The sequence below is a fragment of the Mesoplodon mirus genome (genome assembly GCF_964341445.2).
Source record: "Mesoplodon mirus genome assembly, chromosome: 5".
Classification (NCBI taxonomy): Eukaryota; Metazoa; Chordata; class Mammalia; order Artiodactyla; family Ziphiidae; genus Mesoplodon; species Mesoplodon mirus.
This window is the reverse complement of record NC_138980.1, coordinates 91,987,934-92,009,246: the sequence shown is the minus strand read 5'-3', so window position 1 is coordinate 92,009,246 and position 21,313 is coordinate 91,987,934. Positions and strand designations below refer to the sequence as shown.

At 40.0% G+C, this 21,313-nt stretch overlaps 1 protein-coding gene across 1 annotated transcript in view; it reads left to right on the top strand.

The window, feature by feature from the left end:
• Window positions 1-9,314: 9,314 nt before the first annotated feature.
• Window positions 9,315-21,313, top strand: part of EPB41L4A (erythrocyte membrane protein band 4.1 like 4A) — a gene marked incomplete at its 5' end in the record, with an annotated part of 172,130 nt that continues 160,131 nt past the window's right edge. Inside the window, one exon of the mRNA XM_082623302.1 lies at window positions 9,315-9,417. Within this exon, the coding sequence (XP_082479428.1) occupies window positions 9,315-9,417 (103 nt within the window). The remainder of the gene's footprint in view (window positions 9,418-21,313) is intronic.

Genomic DNA, 21,313 nt, shown 5'->3' with positions numbered 1-21,313 from the left:
TCCACATTGTAAAAGACTTAGAATCTGCAAAGCACAATGAAGGGAAGTACATTAAAATGAGGTATGCCTGTAATTTGAAACATTCCAGTGAAGATGAGTTCAGCAGAGGAAAAAAAAGAATATAACAGGTATAGAGAGAGATCAGGAAGTGAAATATGGTAGATTGTCTACAAAGATGACCACCAGCAATTCTTCCAGTCACTCCCTGTACCTTTATGTCATTCCTCCTTTCAAGAGATGGAGTCTCTTTCCCTTACCTTTCCATCTGGGCTGCCCCTGTGACTGACTTTGACAGGTAGGGTGTAGCAAGAATGATGCTCTGCTGGGCCTGGGCCTTGAGAAACTGGGCACTGTCTCTTCTTGCTCTCTCAGAGCCCCCAGTCACCATGTAATGAAGTCAGACTGCCTTGCTGGGAGAAAGGCCTCGGAGCAGCAGAGACTGTGAGGTCGGGGAGAGAGGCCCCGCCAGCCCCCAGCCATTCCAGTCACCTGAGGTGAGATGTCACTATTGAATGAAGCCATCTCAGGTACTTGAGCCTACAAGAACCTCTTTAGCCAACAGCAGACAGAGCAGACACTAGCTGTCCCTTCTGAGCCCTGCCCAGATGGCATAATCATGAGATAATTGTGGTGGTGGCTTGAAGCCACTAAGTTTGGAGGTGTTGGTTACACAGGAATAGATAGAAACATTAAAGTCTGAGAAAAGTTAATCAGTGTGAACAAGCTTTTATGTATGAAAACCATAGGTAGTACCTTGAAAAATAAACACATTTTAATTCCTTCACCTAAAGTGAAGGTAACTCATAGTCAAAAACCTTCAGATGGGGACTTCCCTGGTGGTGCAGTGGTTAAGAATCCACCTGTCAGTGCAGGGGACACAGGTTCGAGCCCTCATCCGGGAAGATCCCACATGCCGTGGAGCAACTAAGCCCGTGCACCACAACTTCTGAGCCCATGAGCCACAACTACTGAACCCGTGTGCCACAACTACTGAGCCTGCATGCCACAACTACTGAAGCCTGTGCACCTAGAGCCTGTGTTCTGCAAGAAGAGAAGCCACCGCAGTGAGAAACCTGAGCACCACAACGAAGAGTAATCCCTGCTCACCGCAACTAGAGAAGGCCCGCGCTCAGCAAGGAAGACCCAACACAGCCAAAAATAAATAAATTAGTTAAAAAAAACAAAAACCTTCAGATGGTGGTTAACAGTACTTGGTCTGAGAAGCAATTACCATTGGTGCCTGAGGAGTGTCTCCTCCATTGCCCCTGCTTTACCTTATCCTAACAGGCCAGAGCTAAAAAAAAAACAAAAAAACAAAAAAACAAAAATTGACGGGGTTTCCCTGGTGGCGCAGTGGTTGAGAGTCCGCCTGCTGATGCAGGGGACACGGGTTCGTGCCCCGGTCTGGGAAGATCCCACATGCTGCGGAGCAGCTAGGCTGCTGAGCCTGCGCGTCCGGAGCCACAATGGGAGAGGCCACAACAGTGAGAGGCCCGCGTACAGCAGGAAAAACAAACAAACAAACAAATAAAAAACAAAATTGACGTCGTTTCTGCTTTCCCAGAGAAACTGAAATCTATTATGTCAAAAATATTAAATAAAAGCACAGTGAATTTTTATAGGCTTAACATTAAAGAATTTTTCGAAGGGTTCATTTCCCCTTTGTGAAGGAGTAAGCTGTTTGTGTGGAACGTAATAGTTATCATTCTGTGCAGCTGGTAAAAACCTGCCTTTCTGGTTTGTAATGTCATGTTAATCTGCAAAGGTGTTGTTACCCTTTTGAAGAATCCTTTGTTTTGGTTGAAAGTCTCACTGATGGTATTTTCAAATAAACTTATCCTGCCTGCGAGTCTTTCTCTGTGATTATAAGCCTCTTGTAGCTCCATTCTTTCCAGAATGTTGCTAGGATGTCAGTAATGAAAGTAATCTATTTCTCTATTTGCTGAGATTTAAGTGGCATATAATTTACTATCCAGTAATATGTCACAGGCATTTATTTACTTTCATTTGAAAAGTAAATTAATAAATTGTAACATTTAAATGAAGTTTTTCTGAATGGAGTTATAAAAAGTCAGAAGCTTCCTTTATTTCTTTATTTTCTTCTTAACTGCCTCATATCCAATCTTTTTTGTTTTCCTGATGATGGAAATCCAAATTCTTGTCAGATTTATTTTATTGCATAAAGAAAACTATATCTTTATATTTGATGTATAAAAATTGAATATCAGGCCTCTAATTTTTTTGTACCTTACAAATTTCAAATGTAAGATACTTAAAAAAAAAGTAAGATACTTACACCAACGTCATAGTCTATTAAGTCTTTTGAAATTATATTAACACTGAAACAAATGTATGTTTTTCAAATTAAACATAAACTAAGTAGCTTTGAATCAGTGGTTATACTGAGGTCAGCAGGATAACTGAATCCATCCATCTTTCTTCACTCTCATAGGTTTGATTGGTCAAGAAAAATGGAAATCTTCATTGAGAGACAGGAAGAGAAGTTTAATTCACAGGCCACCATGTTTCCAATACTGCATCTTTCTCTTCCTTGTTTCTTGGCCCTTAGTATTTATTCAGTGAACTTTCGGGGGGTCTTACTGTGTATGGATTATCGGACCGACATGGAAAGGAAGTGGTGTGTAATGTTCAGCACCTGCTTTCAAAATGTCTATATATTGGTGGCAAAGTTAAGAGAAGTATCAAATGGCTTTAATAAAGGCAGAATAGTGTAAGTCTCAGAGAAGGACAAAAGTAAGACACTTTGTAGGTCCAATGGAGGCCGAGGTCATAATGAGGTTAAGGGGATATGGACAGGCTTTATGGAGAAGATGGTATTTGCACTTGGTCCTGAAGGATAAGTGGGGTTTTTTTTTTTTTTTTTTTTTTTTTTTGCTGTACGCGGGCCTCTCACTGCTGTGGCCTCTCCCGTTGCGGAGCACAGGCTCCGGACACACAGGCTCCGCGGCCATGGCTCGCGGGCCCAGCCGCTCCGCGGCATGTGGGATCTTCCGGGATCGGGGCACGAACCCGTGTCCCCTGCATCGGCAGGCGGACTCTCAACCACTGCGCCACCAGGGAAGCCCGATAAGTGGGGTTTTGATGAGGACAGAGAGGAGGGAAGATGTTCCACAAAAAGGGAACAGTACAGACAAGCCAAGATGCGGGGAGACCTCATGAAATTCTTTTTCTGTTATTTGTGTTGGCACTCAACTCATTCTCTCAAAAGTCTCATTAGTGGATGTTCCTTATCTGTCTATGACAATATTTTATTCATTTTCCAGAAAATCCTTGGGCATGTTGCCAAGTGCTTTGGTTGTAGTTATATCTTATTTTATAGCATCTTGTTGATTTTCTCATTTTGGCAGAGATTTCTTCTAGAAATGGTCAGAAAGACTTGGAATGGTGCTAAATACAATCACATTCATGAGTTTCCTTTGCCAAACACTGAAAGAAGTAAAGTTAAGAAATAAGTTTATATTAAACTTCAGGTGAAATGAACCATCTCCCTTGGAAGTGCAGCCTGTGTCTCAGCGTTTCAAGGACTGGGGGCACTTGGCCTCCACGCAGGTATATGATGGCCTAGAATAGTTAGGTCTGCCTGCTCAAAGGGCTTGGGAAAAATTCAGATTAAAAAGTCTTAAAGTCACTGTTTTGAGGGATGGGAGCGTGAATTGTTGGTGTAAACGTGGTCAGAATGTTGACAACTCACCATCATAGGGCAATCTTCTCTCTCCGCATTTTCCTTACTTAATACCTCATAGCACATGAGCCAAATCTACAAAATAACTATAGCTTTGAGGAAGAAAAAGATAATGACTAGTTCCTACTTGGCATATTTTTTCTTAAAAATTTTTTTTTGCTCAAATAAGACGTGCATAGTTACTAGACAAATGTACAAAAAAGCTTCTGAAAACCAAGTCCTTCCTTGTCTCACTTTCTAGAAGTTTCTTATTGCTCCATAGCCCCCCCAGCTTCTTCAGGTTTCTGATAGGCCAGTCACCTGCTTCCTCCATCAAGGTTCTTGGTATTATATTCCAGGTGCGTCTGACTCTCCTATGGCAGTCTTTTTTTTTTTTTAATTTTTTATTATTATTAAAAAACTTTAAAAAGAAATTTTGGCTGCATTGGGTCTTCATTGCTGTGCGTGGGCTTTCTCTAGTTGTGGCGGGCGGGGGCTACTCTTCGTTGTGGTGCACCGGCTTCCTTTGTTGCGGAGCGTGGGTGCGAGCTTCAGTAGCTGCAGCACGCAGGCTCTTAGTTGCGGCACGCGGGCCACAGGGTGCGTGGGCTTCAGTATTTGTGGCATGCGGGCTCAGTAGTTGTGGCTCGCGGGCTCTAGAGCGCAGGCTCAGTAGTTGTGGTGCATGGGCTTAGTTGCTCCACAGCATGTGGGATCTTCCCGGACCAGGGATCGAACCCATGTCCCCTGCATTGGTAGGCAGATTCTTAACCACTGAGCCACCAAGGAAGTCCCTCCTCTGGCATTCTTATTAGTGTACTTCTTCCATCTTATAGATATTAATCACTTGCTGGCATGTAAGAGGTACTCAATAAATGTTTGAATGAAGTCATGTTTCTTTCATAATATCCTTGATGATATTTTCTTGTCCTTTTCTAGTAATAAATCCTGGACTGGCCTGTTCCTTGCCCAGTGTGTTTCTAGTTTGTTCTTTGGCTCTCATGTCAGTTCTCTATCAGTTCTTAATTTCTTTATTCAAGGATGATTTCTTCAGAACCTGAAGACTTTCAACTCAAACTGTAACATATAGCCCACAGGCAGTCTCTGTGAAGAACCCATGTGAAGAATGAAATTATCCATAAGTGTAAAAGCAGAAGACATCCCATTGGAATACAACTGAGGGGGAGGGGGACTGAAAGGGGTCAGTCAGTGTAGGATGGGCAGAAATGTGAGCTGGTGGTGTCACCCTGCCCCAGTAGCTAATGTATTGCTGGCATTCCAAGCTTTCTGAGTCTTGTCATATTGCAGTATAACAGATGAGAAGTTAAGCGGTTTTCATGTACATGTTTGCTTGAAGAAGTGACAGAAATATAGTATTTCTGAGGTCCACCTGGCTCTGTTCCAGGCATGTGTGCAGACACACCTGTAACATACAGAAAGCTGTAGAGGGAATCATGAAACATGTTTTTTTCTTAGGTCAGCTCTGGATTCATTGCATAACACTGCATGCTTTCCTTGTGGTTTCTCTGTAGAGGATAACATATGCTAAAGGCTAATATTTGTAAAGTATTTTCAGCACCAGATTCTATATAAATGCACAACTGTCACAGAGGATCAACAGACTTACGTTCTGGTATTTTTCCAATGATAGTTTTGGAGACGGTGATTCTTGCATGAAATTTTTGCAATCTCCATAGACTTTCCAAACTTCTAAGCTGGTTTTCCAAGCTTGCCTTTGTGTATTTTCTTCATAAGCAGGGCATTTTATCTTTTTTTATGCTTTAAAATGTTTTTGTATAAAGACAGCCTTGATTTAGATGTATATTTTAAAAAAATCTGCCCTGTTTCAGTGCTGTAATTTCAAGCATAATTCATTTCTCTTTTTTTCGTGAAGCACTTTTTTACCTGCTTGAGATAGAAGGATTAGGTGGAGTTCTGTGGCACTACCTGTTTCTGTCTGTGCCTGGATAGGAGAACGGACCCAGAGGGGAAATGAGATCAAGGTGGAACACTGGCTGGTATGCCAGCCTTCCAGAACTATTTTGAATAGGAAAGATACAGGTGCATTTTCCAGAACCACCTGAAAAATCGGCTGGCCTCAGTTGGCCAAAAATTGTTTGAGAAAAATTTCTGAGACGAAAAGGCAAATGTAAAACAATTGAAGGTGAAAACCATAGCCCATAACATGGGCAGGAGAACCATGGGAGGGCGTAGTGATGGATTAAGGATTGCTTCAGGTTTAGTGGCTGCGGATATTAGGATGAAGAGAAGACCCAAGCAACTGTCAGGTGGTATCTGTAGAGCCTGCAGTGGAGAAAATCAGTTGCTTTCCAATAGATTAACAATAGCCAGTCAGAAAGTAGAGTATAACAGTAAAATGATTAAAAAAAAGCTAAGAATAAGCCTGTATTAGTTTTCTATTGCTGCATAACGAATTACCACTAATTAGTGGTTTAAACATACTCCTATTGGTTATCTCACCATTCTGAAGGTCTGAAGTCCAGGATGGCATAAGTGGGTTGTCTTCTCAGGCTCACAAGTCTGAAATCAAGGTGTTGGTCAGCTGATCTCTTATCTGAAGGCCCTGGGGAATAATGTACTCTCAAAGTTGTTAGCAAAATCCAGTTCTAGTGGTTGCTAGCCTGAGATTCCCATTTCCTTACTGGCTATCAACTGGGGATTACTCTCAGCTCCTTGAGGCTGCTTAACATGCCCCCCCCACCCATCTTTCAAGTGGCAAGAACCTATGGAGTTGTTCTCATGCTTTAAATATCTCTGATTTCCCTTCTGCTGCAGAAAGTGCTTTGCTTACAAGGGCCCAAGTGATTAGGTCTGATGCACTCCAATAATCTTCCTATTTTAATGTCAAAATTGTGACATATAACACAATAAGAGGGCTGATATTTTAACATACTCACTGGTTTCAGGGATTAGAGCAGGACATTTCTTTTGGGGGGAGGGGGCATTTTGTAACTTTTGCCTACCACAAAGCCTAAGTAGAATTTTGTAAGACTTACATGAAAAAAGTATAAAATTTCCTTGATGAATATAAAAGAAAACCATATAGGTTTCACTTTGTAAATATCATATCATTACCTCCCAAGTTATCCAGTCTGTCAATTCAATTTAATTCCAGTCAGATTCTTAACAGAATTGTTTATTAAATTGGCAAGCTGGTTCTAAACTTCCTGTAGTAGAGAAAAATGTCTAAGAATTGGCAGAGACAAATTTGAAAGAGAATGATAGATATCAACAAACTATATTAAACTAAAGTTAATAAAATCTTGGAGGATTAGTCCAGGAATAATCCATGGCATAGAATGAGGATTCATTTAGTAGATGATAAGTTGCTTCATTCAAAAGGGAAATGATGGACTTTTAGGTAAATGGTGGTGTAGTTGTCTGTCCATTTGGAAACAAAATTAGGCCCTTATCCCAAGCACAGAAATAGTTTCCAGATGGAGTGAAGAACTAAATATACTAAGTGAAATTGTACAAGTATTAGAAGTATTAAAGAGAATTTGCTTGTAAACTTTGAGTTAGAGAATAACTAACCAAAGTGCTAGGAAATGTGATTGGTTAGTCAGCACATGCTAGAGCACTTCTGTCAGTGTTAGGAAAATGCAAATTAAAGTAATTACCCCCTCGCCTCTTTTTTGCTCAGTCAGATTGGAAAAATTTTGCTCAATCCAAATGCTGGCAAGGGTATTGAGACATGTACTCTCATTGAATGAATTGTAATGGTCTTTTTGGCAGTGCCCATTGTAATTTTAAGTAGGCCTATCCTTTGAATGAGTAATTTCACCAACAGATTTTTACCTTAGTTAAAGACATAGGTACATGAGCACAAAGAGACATTTTCTGGATGTGGCATTGTTATTATAGCAGAAAATGTCTAAGAACCTAAAGATTTATCATGGAAGGGCTTTTTATAAATTATCTAATGGATTTTGAATAAAGGACCAATTAAGTTTAACCAAGGTAATTTAGAGTAAAACGAAATATCTGTGGGATTTTTAACAAGAACTGTCTTCTCACAGTGTGTGCTTTTATCACCTCTTATCACTCATTTCATTATATACTTAATCAAAAACATTTCCCTTATATTACAATACATTTTCTAAAAACAGTGCAGTGTTCTTATCATACATGAGTAAGTGTGTAATGGTAATTCTTTGAGGAAAGTGCAACTGAACAAAGCCCTGCTTCATTAACATAATGTGTGACATCTTGGGGATTTCTTTTACTACCCTGTTGTACGTGTCATTGATGGGAAAAAAGAAAGGAAAATTGGTATCTGTACATATACCATCAAAATGGATTCTTTTCAAGATTAATGTGTATATGGAGTAATGTTTGCTGATTAAATGTTTCTCTTATGTGTGAATAATATTTAATATATTAGGTGATAATCTTCATTTAAAGACGATGTAGTGGGAGGGGGAGAAGAGAGATTAGATTTTTTAGACAGGTATTAGCACTTACCAAACAGATAAGGGAAATATTTTCCTTATGTCTGTGCTTATGTGAAAGACATAAAGTCAAATATCTTCACAAGGGCTTTTCAGAACATTAACTTTGGTGGTTTTTATCTTTAGGTTTATTAGTTAAGGATTGAAAATAAAAGCTTTGGTGATAGTGGCCAAGATGGTAGAGTAGGAAGACCCTGAGCTTACCTCTTCCCATGGGCACATCAAATTACAACCATTTACAGAGCAATTACCTCTGGGAATGACCTGAAGAGTTGCAAAAAAGATTTTCCACAAGCAAAGATAAAAAGAAGGAACCACAATGAGATGGGTAGGAGAGATTCATTACAGTCAAGTCCTACACCCCTGGGAAGGTGACCCACAAATGGGAGGATAACCACCATTGCAGAAGTTTTCCCTAAAGAGCAAGGGGTCCAGGTCCCACATTGGGTTCCCCAGCCCAAGGGGTTTGCATTGGGAAGACAAGCCCCCAGAATGTCTGGCTTTGAAGGCCAGTGGGGCTTACGTATGGGAGAGCTGGAGGGCTGTAGGAGACAGAGACTCTATTCTTAAAGGGTGAATGCAAAACCTCATATGCTTTGAGTCCCAGCACAGAGCCAGTAATTCGAAAAAAGCCTGGGTCAGACCCACTTGCTGATCTCAGAGAGTCTCCTGGAGAGGCAGGAAGCAACTGGGACACCCTTTGGTGACATAGATACTGCAGCAGCCATTTTTATTCTACCATGAACACACAGGTGCTGACAAGGGACATTTTGGAGTTTTCCCTCTAGCCTGTTAGTGCCAGGGGTTTACTTGCCCACCAGCAGGCCAGCACCAGTTCCAGAACCCTCAGGGCCACAAAGCCACCTATGCTGGGACCCAGGTCTGCCCAACGTTGGGCTGGCAACCAAAGCACAAGGCAGGACCTGGCAGCCAACTGAGCTGGAGGCCAGTCTTGCCTATTACTGCACCCACGGTAGTTAGACCCACCACCAGAGAAGGGCAACGTACAGGAGAACCCTAGAGCAAATTGCTTTGGTGACTAGAGGGGACTATGCTGCTGGGACCCACAGGATGTCTCCTATATAAAGCTACTTCTTCAAGACTGGGAAACATAATCGACCTACCTAATAAATAGGAATAAACACAGAGAATTAGGCGAAATGAGGAGACAGGTGAATATATTCCAAATGAAGGAAGAAGGCAGAACCTCAGAAAAAGAACGGAATGAAGTGGAGTTAAACAAGCTACCTGATAGAGTTCAAGGTACTGATCACAAAGACGCTCAATGAACTTGGGGGAAAAATGGATGAACACAGTGAGAAGTTTAACCAAGAGTAAGAAAATATAAAGACCCAAGAAGAGCTGAAAATACAGTAACAAATCAAAAATACATTAGAAGGAATCAACAGTAGATTCGATGATACAGAGGACCGATCGGCAACCTAGAAGACAAAGTAGTGGAAATCACCCAAACTGAATAGAAAAAGAAAAAGAAAAAGAAATAAATAAAGAAAAATGAGGATAGTTTAAGACACCTCTGAGACAGCATCAGCTGTACTAGCATTTTGCATTATAGGGGTCCCAGAAAGAGAAGAGAGAGAGGAAGGGGCAGAAAATTTACTTGAAGAAATAAGAGCTGAAAACTTCCCTAACCTGAGAAAAGAAATAGACATCCAGGTCCAGGAAGCACAGAGTCCAAACAGGAAGAATCCAAAGAGGTCCACATAAAAAATATTTTAATTAAAATGGCAGAAATTAAAGATGAAGAGAGAATGTTAAAAGCAGCAAGAGAAAAGCAACTAGTCATATTCAAGGGACCTCCTGTAAGACTGTGAGCTGACTTTTCAGCAGAAACTCTGCAGACCAGAAGGGAGAGGCATGATACATTCAAAGTGATGAAAGGAAGAAACTTAAAACTGAGATTATAACACGGCAAGGCTATCATTCAGATCGTTTTTTTTTTTTTTAAATAGGAAAGCATTATCATGTGCTTATTCTTTACTGACACATACAATTTCATTATTTTAACTAGTTTTAGAAACTATTAACTAATTAATCCCTGTACAGTGTTTTAATCAACACGTCCGTCTTTCTTCCAAGCTCAGATTCATTTCAGTTAGGAAACTTTAGAGTATTTGTTGTCTTACTGCAGCTAATACCTTTTTTTAAAATGTTTATTTATTTTCTTATTAGTCATCCATTTGATACACATCAGTGTACACATGTCAATCCCAATCTCCCAATTCATCACACCACCCCCTCCACCCCTTGCTGCTTTCCCCCCTTGGTGTCCATACGTTTGTTCTCTACATCTGTGTCTAGTTTTCTGCTCTGCAAACCAGTTCATTTGTACCATTTTCTAGGTTCCACATATATGTGTTAATATACGATATTTGTTTTTCTCTTTCTGACTTACTTTACTCTGTATGATAGTCTCTAGATGCATCCACATCTCTACAAATGACCCAATTTCGTTCCTTTTTATGGCTGAGTAATATTCCACTGTATATATGTACCACATATTCTTTATCCATTCGTCTGTCGATGGGCATTTAGGTTGCTTCCGTGACCTGGCTATTGTAAATAGTGCTGTAATGAACACTGGGGTGCATGTGTCTTTTTGAATTATGGTTTTCTCTGGTTGTATGCCCAGTAGTGGGATTGCTGAGTCATATGGTAATTCTATTTTTAGTTCTTTAAGGAACCTCCATACTGTCCTCCACAGTGGCTGTATCAATTTACATTCCCACCAACAGTGCAAAAGGGTTCCCTTTTCTCCACACCCTCTCCAGCATTTGTTGTTTGTAGATTTTCTGATGATGCCCATTCTAACTGGTGTGAGGTGATACCTCATTGTAGTTTTTTTTTTTTTTTTTTGAATTCCCAATGTTTCTTTTTTTTAATTTTTTTTATTAGTTTCTGCTTTATAACAAAGTGAATCAGTCATACATATACATCTGTTCCCACATCCCTTCCCTCATGCATCTCCCTCCCTCCCACCCTCCCCATCCCACCCCTCCAGGCGGTCACAAAGCACCTAGCTAATCTCCCTGTGCTCTGCGGCTGCTTCCCACTATCTAGCTACCTTACGTTTGGTAGTGTACATATGTCCATGCCTCTCTTTCGCTTTGTCACAGCTTACCTTTCCCCCTCCCCATATCCTCAAGTCCATTCTCAAGTAGGTCTGTGTCTTTATTCCCGTTTTACCCCTAGGTTCTTCATGACATTTTTTTTTTTAATTCCGTATATATGTGTTAGCATACGGTATTTGTCTTTCTCTTTCTGACTTACTTCACTCTGTATGACAGACTCTAGGTCTATCCACCTCATTACAAATAGCTCAGTTTCGTTTCTTTTTATGGCTGAGTAATATTCCATTGTATATATGTGCCACATCTTCTTTATCCATTCATCCGATGATGGACACTTAGGTTGTTTCCAGCTCCGGGCTATTGTGAATAGAGCTGCAATGAACATTTTGGTACATGACTCTTTTTGAATTATGGTTTTCTCAGGGTATATGCCTAGTAGTGGGATTGCTGGGTCATATGGTAGTTCTATTTTTAGTTTTTTAAGGAACCTCCATACTGTTCTCCATAGTGGCTGTACCAATTCACATTCCCACCAGCAGTGCAAGAGTGTTCCCTTTTCTCCACACCCTCTCCAGCATTTATTGTTTCTAGATTTCTTGATGATGGCCATTCTGACTGGTGTGAGATGATATCTCATTGTAGTTTTTTTTTTTTTTTTTTTTTTTTTTTTTTAAATTTTACCATTCATCTTTATATTGTACAATGCAGTTTTTTTTTTTTTTTTGCTTTATAACAAATATAATCAGTTATACATATACATATGTTTCCATATCCCCTCCCTTTTGCGTCTCCCTCCCACCCTCCCTATCCCACCCCTCCAGGCGGTCACAAAGTACCGAGCTGATCTCCCTGTGCTATGCGGCTGCTTCCCACTAGCTATCTACCTCACGTTTGGTAGTGTATATATGTCCATGCCGCTCTTTCACTTTGTCACAGCTTACCCTTCCCCCTCCCCATATCCTCAAGTCCATTCTCTAGTAGGTCTGTGTCTTTATTCCTGTCTTACCCCTATGTTCTTCATGACATTTTTTTTTCTTAAATTCCATATATATGTGTTAGCATACAGTATTTGTCTTTCTCTTTCTGACTTACTTCACTCTGTATGACAGACTCTAGGTCTATCCACCTCATTACAAATAGCTCAATTTCATTTCTTTTTATGGCTGAGTAATATTCCATTGTATATATGTGCCACATCTTCTTTATCCATTCATCCGATGATGGACACTTAGGTTGTTTCCATCTCCGGGCTATTGTAAATAGGGCTGCTATGAACATTTTGGTACATGTCTCTTTTTGAATTATGGTTTTCTCAGGGTATATGCCCAGTAGTGGGATTGCTGGGTCATATGGTAGGTCTATTTGTAGTTTTTTAAGGAACCTCCATACCGTTCTCCATAGCGGCTGTACCAATTCACATTCCCACCAGCAGTGCAAGAGTGTTCCCTTTTTTCCACACCCTCTCCAGCATTTATTGTTTCTAGATTTTTTGATGATGGCCATTCTGACTGGTGTTAGATGATATCTCATTGTAGTTTTGATTTGCATTTCTCTAATAAATAGTGACGTTGAGCAGCTTTTCATGTGCTTCTTGGCCATCTGTATGTCTTCTTTGGAGAAATGTCTATTTAGGTCTTCTGCCCATTTTTGGATTGGGTTGTTTGTTTTTTTAATATTGAGCTGCATGAGCTATTTATATAGTTTGGAGATTAATCCTTTATCCGATGATTCATTTGCAAATATTTTCTCCCATTCTGAGGGTTGTCTTTACATCTTGTTTATGGTTTCCTTTGCTGTGCAAAAGCTTTGAAGTTTCATTAGGTCCCATTTGTTTATTTTCGTTTTTATTTCCATTACTCTAGGAGGTGGATCAAAAAAGATCTTGCTGTGACTTATGTCAGAGTATTCTTCCTATGTTTTCCTCTAAGAGTTTTATAGTGCCCGGTCTTACATTTAGGTCTTTAATCCATTTTGAGTTTATTTTTGTGTATGGTGTTAGGGAGTGTTCTAATTACATTCTTTTACATGTAGCCATCCAGTTTTCCCAGCACCACTTATTAAAAAGACTGTCTTTTGTCCATTGTATATCCTTGCCTCCTTTGTCATAGATTAGTTGACCATAGGTGCATAGGTTTATCTCTGGGCTTTCTATCCTGTTCCATTGATCTATATTTCTGTTTTTGTGCCAGTACCATATTGTCTTGATTACTGTATCTTTGTATTATAGTCTGAAGTCAGGGAGTCTGATTCCTCCAGCTCTGTTTTTTTCCCTCAAGACTGCTTTGGCTATTTGGGGTCTTTTGTGTCTCCATACAAATTTTAAGATTTTTTGTTCTAGTTCTGTAAAAAATGCCATTGGTAATTTGATAGGGATTGCATTGAATCTGTAGATTGCATTGGGTAGTATAGTCATTTTCACAATATTGATTCTTCCAATCCAAGAACATGGTATATCTCTCCATCTGTTGGTATCATCTTTAATTTCTTTCATCAGTGTCTTATAGTTTTCTTCATACAGGTCTTTTGTCTCCCTAGGTAGGTTTATTCCTAGGTATTTTATTCTTTTTGGTGCAGTGGTAAATGACAGTGTTTCCTTCATTTCTCTTTCAGATTTTTCATCATTAGTGTATAGGAATGCAAGAGATATCTGTGCATTAATTTTGTATCCTGCAACTTTACTGAATTCACTGATTAGCTCTAGTAGTTTTCTGGTGGCATCTTTAGGATTCTCTATGTATAGTATGTCAACTGCAAACAGTGACAGTTTTACTTCTTCTTTTCCAATTTGTATTCCTTTTTCTTCCCTGATTACCGTGGCTAGGACTTCCAAAACTATATTGAATAATAGTGGTGAGAGTGGACATCCTTGTCTTGTTCCTGATCTTAGAGGAAATGCTTTCAGGTTTTCATCAGTTTTTCACCATTGAGAATCATGTTTGCTGTGGGTTTGTCATATATGGCCTTTATTATGTTGAGGTAGGTTCTCTTTATGCCCACTTTCTGGAGAGTTTTTATCATAAATGGGTGTTGAATTTTGTCAAAAGCTTTTTCTGCATCTATTGAGATGATCATATGGTTTTTATTTTTCAAATTGTTAATATGGTGTATCACATTGATTGATTTGCATATATTGAAGAATCCTTGCATACCTGGGATAAATCCCACTTGATCATGGTGTATGATCCTTTTAATGTGTTGGATTCTGTTTGCTAGTATTTTGTTGAGGATTTTTGCATCTATATTCATCAGTGATATTGGTCTGTAATTTTCTTTTTTTGTAGTATCTTTGTCTGGGTTTGGTGTCAGGGTGATGGTGGCCTCACAGAATGAGTTTGGGAGTGTTCCTTCCTCTGCAATTTTTTGGAAGAGTTTGAGAAGGATGGGTGTTAACTTTTCTCTAAATGTTTGATAGAATTCACCTGTGAAGCCATCTAGTCCTGGACTTTTGTGTGTTGGAAGATTTTTAATCACAGTTTCAATTCCATTACTTGTGATTGATCTGTTCATATTTTCTATTTCTTCCTGGTTCAGTCTTGGAAGGTTATACCTTTCTAAGAATTTGTCCATTTCTTCCAGGTTGTCCATTTATTTGCATAGAGTTGCTTGTAGTTGTCTCTTAGGATGCTTTGTATTTCTGTGGTGCCTGTCGTAACTTCTCCTTTTTCATTTCTAATTTTATTGATTTAAGTCCTCTCTCTCTTTTTCTTGATGAGTCTGGCTAATGGTTTATCCATTTTGTTTATCTCCTCAAAGAACCAGGTTTTAGTTTTATTAATCTTTGTTGTTGTTTTCTTTGTTTCTATTTCATTTATTTCTGCTCTGATCTTTATGATTTCTTTCCTTCTGTTTACTTTGGGTTTTGTTTGTTCTTCTTTCTCTAGTTCCTTTAGGTGTAAGGCTAGATTGTTTATTTGAGATTTTTCTTGTTTATTGAGGTAGGCTTGTATAGCTATAAACTTCCCTCTTAGAACTCTTTTTGCTGTATCCCATAGGTTTTGGATTGTAGTGTTTTCATTGTCATTTGGCTCTAGGTATTTTTTGATTTCCTCTTTGATTTCTTCAGTGATCTCTTGGTTATTTAGTAGCATATTGTTTAGCCTCCATGTGTTTGTGTTTTTTACGTTTTTTTCCCTGTAATTCATTTGTAATCTCATAGCGTTGTGGTCAGAAAAGATGCTTGGTATGATTTCAGTTTTCTTAAATTTACTGAGATTTGATGAATGTTCCGTGCACACTTGAGAAGAAAGTGTTACCTGCTCTTTTTGGATAGAATGTCCTATAATTATCAATCAAATCTATCTGGTCTATTGTCTCCTCTAAAGCTTGTGTTTCCTTATTAATTTTCTGTTTGGATGATCTGTCCATTGGTGTAAGTGAGATGTTTTAGTCCCCCAGTATTACTGTGTTACTGACGATTTCCTCTTTTAGAGCTGTTAACAGTTGCCTTATGTATTGAGGTGCTCCTATGTTGGGTGCATATATAATTATAATTGTTACATCTTCTTCTTGGATTGATCCCTTGATCATTATGTAGTGTCCTTCCTTGTCGCTTGTCACATTGTTTATTTTAAAATCTATTTTATCTGATATGAGTATTGCTACTCCATCTTTCTTTTGATTTCCATTTGCATGGAATATCTTTTTACATCCCCTCACTTTCAGTCTGTATATATCCCTAGGTCTGAAGTGGGTCTTTTGTAGGCTACATATATATGGGTCTTGTTTTTGTATCCATTTAGCAAGCCTATGTGTTTTTTTTTTGTTTTTTTTTTTTTTTGCGGTATGCGGGCCTCTCACTGTTGTGGTCTCTCCCATTGCGGAGCACAGGCTCCGGACACGCAGGCTCAGCGGCCATGGCTCATGGGCCCAGCCGCTCCGCGGCATGTGGGATCCTCCCGGACCGGGGCACAAACCCGTGTCCCCTCCATCGGCAGGCGGACTCTCAACCACTGCGCCACCAGGGAAGCCCAAGCCTATGTGTTTTGGTTGGAGCATTTAATCCATTCACATTTAAGGTAATTATTGATATGTATGTTCCTCTTACCATTTTCTTAATTGTTTTGGGTTTGTTTTTGTGGGTCTTTTTCTTGTCTTGTGTTTCTCACTTAAAGAAGTTCCTTTAGCATTTGTTGTAGAGCTGGTTTGGTGGTGCTGAATTCTGTTAGCTTTTTTTTTTTTTTTGCAGTATGCGGGCCTCTCACTGTTGTGGCCTCTCCCGTTGCGGAGCACGGGCTTTGGATGCGCAGGCTCAGCGGCCATGGCTCATGGGCCCAGCCACTCCATGGCATGTGGGATCCTCCCGGATCCGGGCACGAACCCGTGTCCCCTGCATTGGCAGGTGGACTCTCAACCACTGCGCCACCGGGGAAGCCCTCTCTTAGCTTTTGCTTGTCTGTAAAGCTTTTGATTTCTCCATCAGATCTGAATGAGGTCCTTGCTGGGTAGAGTAATCTTGGTTGTAGGTTATTCCCTTTCATTACTTTAAGTATGTCAGGCCACTCCCTTCCTGCTTGTAGAGTTTCTGCTGAGAAATCAGCTGTTAACCTTATGGGAGTTCCCTTGTGTGTTATTTGTCATTTTTCCCTTGCTGCTTTCAATAATTTTTCTTTGTCTTTATTTTTTGCCAATTTGATTACTATGTGTCTCGGCATGTTTCTCCTTGGGTTTATCCTGTATGGGACTGTCTGTGCTTCCTGGACTTGGGTGGCTATTTCCTTTCCCATGTTAGGGAAGTTTTCGACCATAATGTGTTCAAATATTTTCTCGGGTCCTTTCTCTCTCTCTTCTCCCTCTGGGACCCCTATAATGCAAATGTTGTTGTGTTTGTTATCCCAGAGGCCACTTAGGCTGTCTTCATTTCTTTTCATTCTTTTTTCTTTATTCTGTTCCACAGCAGTGAATTCCACCATTCTGTCTTCCAGGTCACTTATCCATTCTTCTGCGTCAGTTATTCTGCTATTGATTCCTTCTAGTGTAGTTTTCATTTCAGTTACTGTATTGTTCGTCTGTGTTTGTTTGTTCTTTAATTCTTCTAGATCTTTTTTCAACATTTCTTGCATCTTCTCAATCTTTGCCTCCATTCTTTTTCCGAGGTCCTGGATCATCTTCACTATCATTATTCTGAATTCTTTGTCTGGAAGATGGCCTGTCTCCATTTTTTCTGGGGTTTTATCTTGTTCCTTCATCTTGTACATAGTCCTCTGCCTTTTCATCTTGTATATCTTTATGTGAATGTGGTTTTTGTTCCAGAGGCTGCAGGATTGTAGTTCTTCTTGCTTCTTCTGTCTTCCCTCTGGTGGATGAGGCTATCTAAGAGGCTTGTGGAAGTTTCCTGATGGGAGGAACTGGTGGTTGGTAGATCTGGCTGTTGCTCTGGTGGGCAGAACTCAGTAAAACTTTAATCCATTTGACTGCTGATGGGTGGGGCTGGGTTCCCTCCCTGTTGGTTGTTTGGCCTGAGGCGACCCAACACTGGAGCCTACCCAGGCTCTTTGATGGGGCTAATGGCAGACTCTGGGAGGGCTCACGCCAAGGAATACTTCCCAGAACTTTGCTGCCAGTGTCCTTGTCCTCACTGTGAGCTACAGCCACCCCCTGCCTCTGTAGGAGACCCTCCAACACTATCAGGTAGGTCTGGTTCAGTCTCCTATGGGGTCACTGCTCCTTCCTCTGGGTCCTGATGCGCACACTACTTTGTGTGTGCCTTCCAAGAGTGGACTCTCTGTTTCCCCCAGTTCTGCCAAAGTCCTGCAATCAAATCCCACTGGCCTTCAAAGTCTGATTCTCTAGGAATTCCTCCTCCTGTTGCCAAACTCCCAGGTTGGGAAGCCTGACATGTGGCTCAGAACCTTCACTCCAGTGGGTGGACTTCTGTGGTAAGTGTTCTCCAGTTTGTGAGTCACCCACCCAGCAGTTATAGGATTTGTTTTTATTGTGATAGCGCCCCTCCTACCATCTCATTGAGGCTTCTTCTCTGTCTTTGCATGTGGGATGTCTTTTTTGGTGAGTTCCAGTGCCTTCCTCTCGCTGATTGTTCAGCAGTTAGTTGTGATTTCAGTGTTCTTGAAAGAGGGAGTCAGAGCATGTCCTTCTACTCCACCATCCTGAACCAATCCCCTAATCCAGTTTTTTTTTTTAAATAAATTTATTTATTGTTTATTTTTGGCTGCGTTAGGTCTTCCTTGCTGAGTGCAGGCTTTCTCTAGTTGCGGTGAGTGGGGGCTACTTTCGTTGTGGTGCGTGGCCTTCTCATTGCTGTGGCTTCTGTTGTTGCAGAGCATGGGCTCTAGGTGCGTTGGCTTCAGTAATTGTGGCACGTCAGCTCTAGAGTGCAGGCTCAGTAGTTGTGGCGCATGGGCTTAGTTGCTCTGCGGCATGTGGGATCTTCCCAGACCAATGCTGGAACCCGTGTCCCCTTCATTGGCAGGCGGATTCTTAACCACTGTGCCACCAGGGAGGTCCCTATCATTCAGATTTGAAGGAGAGAGAAAGAGTTTTACAGACAAGGAAAAGCTAAAAGAGTTCAGCACCTCAAAATCAGCTTTGTAAGAAGTGTTAAAGGGGCTACTCTAAGCAGAAAAGGAAAAAGACCATAAATAGAAATAGGAAAATTAGGAAAGGAAAAATCTAATTGGTAAAGGCAAACATAAAGTAAAGGTTGTCGACCAACCACTTATAAAACTAGTAGGAAGGCTAGAAGATATAGAAAATTATCTATATCCACAAGAAGTAGGTAAGAGATACACAGAAGAAAAAGATATAAAATATGATGTTAAACACAGTAAACAGTGGCGGGGGGGAGAAAAATGTTAGAATGTATTCAAAGTTGAAACCATCACCTTAAAATGTATATAGGTTGTTAAATATGAACTTTACAGTAACTGCAAACCAAAAATCTATCATGGGAGAAAGGAAGAAAAAAGAACTACAAAAACAACCAGAAAACTTAATGAAATGGCAATAATTTCATACCTATCAATTACTTTAAATCTAAATGCTCCAGTCAAAAGACAGTGTGACTGAATGGATAAAGAACAAGACCCATGTATATGCTGCCTACAGGAGACTTACTTGAGATCCAAGACACACAGACTGAAAGTAAGAGGATGGAAAAAAGTATTCCATGCAGAGGGCAATGAAAAGACAGCTGGTGGGTAGCAATACTTGTATCAGGCAAAATATACTTTAAAAGAAAGACTGTAACAAGACAAAGAAGGACAGTATATAATGATCTAAGGGATCAATTCAAGAAGAAAGAAAATACAACAATTGTAAATATATATGCACCCAGCATAGGTACACCTAAATACATACAGCAAATATTAACAAACATAAAGGGGGAAATTGACAGTAACACATTAATAGTAGGGGACTTTCACAGCCCACTTTCAGGGAATTCCCTGTTGCTCTAGTGGTTAGGACTCCACTCTTTCACTGCAGGGGACATGAGTTCGATCCCTGGTTAGGGAGCTAAGACCTCACATGCCACTGGGCACAGGCAAAACAAAAACAAAAACAACACCCCACTTACATCAATGGACAGATCATCCAGACTGAAAATCAGTAAGGAAACAGTGGCTTTAAACAACACATTAGATCAGAGAGACTTAATAGTTACAGTTAGAACATTCGATTCAAAAGCAGCAGAATACATTCTTTTCAAATGAACATGGAACATTCTCCATGATAGATCACATGGTAGGATACAAAACAGGTCTCCATAAATTTTAGAAGATTAAAATCATATCCAACATCTTTTTCAGCCTCACTGGTGTTAGACTAGAAACTAACTACAAGGAGAAAACTGAAAAACACAAAAGACCTGTAGGCTAACCAGTATGCTGCTAAACAACCAATGAGTCACTCAAAAAAATCAAAGAGAAAATTTAAAAATCTGGAGACAAATGAAAATGGAAGCATAACAATTCAAAATCTACGGGATGCAGCATAAGCAGTTCTAAGAGGGAGGTTTATAGCAGTACAAGCCTACCTCAGAAAACAAGAAAAATGTCAAACAATCTATCCTTACACCTAAAAGAACTAGAAAAAGAACAAACAAAGCCCAAAGTTAACAGAAGGAAAGAAATCATAAAGACCAGAGTAGAAATAAATGAAATAGAGACTGAAAAAACAGTAGAAAAGATCAACGAAACTAAGTGCTTGTTCTTTGAAAAGATAAACAAAATTGACAAACCTTTAGCCAGACTTATCAAGAAAAAAAGAGAGGGCCCAAATAAATAATATCAGAGATGAAAGAGAATTTACACCTGACACCACAGAGCTACAAAAGATCCTAAGAGATTACTGTGAACAATTATACACCAATAGAATGGACAACTTAGAAGAAATGGATAGGATCCTAGAAACATGCAATGTTTCAAGACTGAATCAGGGAGAAATTGAAATATGAACAGACCAATCACCAGTAATGAAACTGAATCAGTAATTTAAAAAAAACTCCCAGTAGATAAAAGTCCAGTACCAGATGGCTTCACAGGTGAATACTACCAAACATTTAAATAAGAGTTAAGGGCTTGCCTGGTGGTACAGTGGTTAAGAATCCACCTGCCAATGCAGGGGACATGGGTTTGAGCCCTGGTCTGGGAAGATCCCACATGCTGTGGAGCCACTAAGCCCCTGCGCCACAGCTACTGAGCCTGTGCTCTAGAGACCGCAAGCCACAACTACTAAGCCCTCATGCTACAACTAGTGAAGCCCACACACCTAGAGCCTGTGATCTGCAACAAGAGAATCCACTGCAAAGAGAAGTCCATGCACAGCAGTGAAGAATAGCCGCCGCTCGCCGCAGCTACAGAAAGCGCATGCACAGCAATGAAAACCCAAAGCAGCCAAAAAACAAACAAACAAATAAATAAATAAAATTAAAAAAAAAAGTTAACATGGGTCCTCAAAGTATTCCAAAAAATTTCAAAGGAAGGAATGCTTCCAAACTCATTGTACAAGGGTAGCATCATCCTGATACAAAACCAGACAAGGACCCCACAAAAAGAATTAGAGGCCAATATCACTGATGAACATAGATGTAAAAATCATCAATAAAATATTAG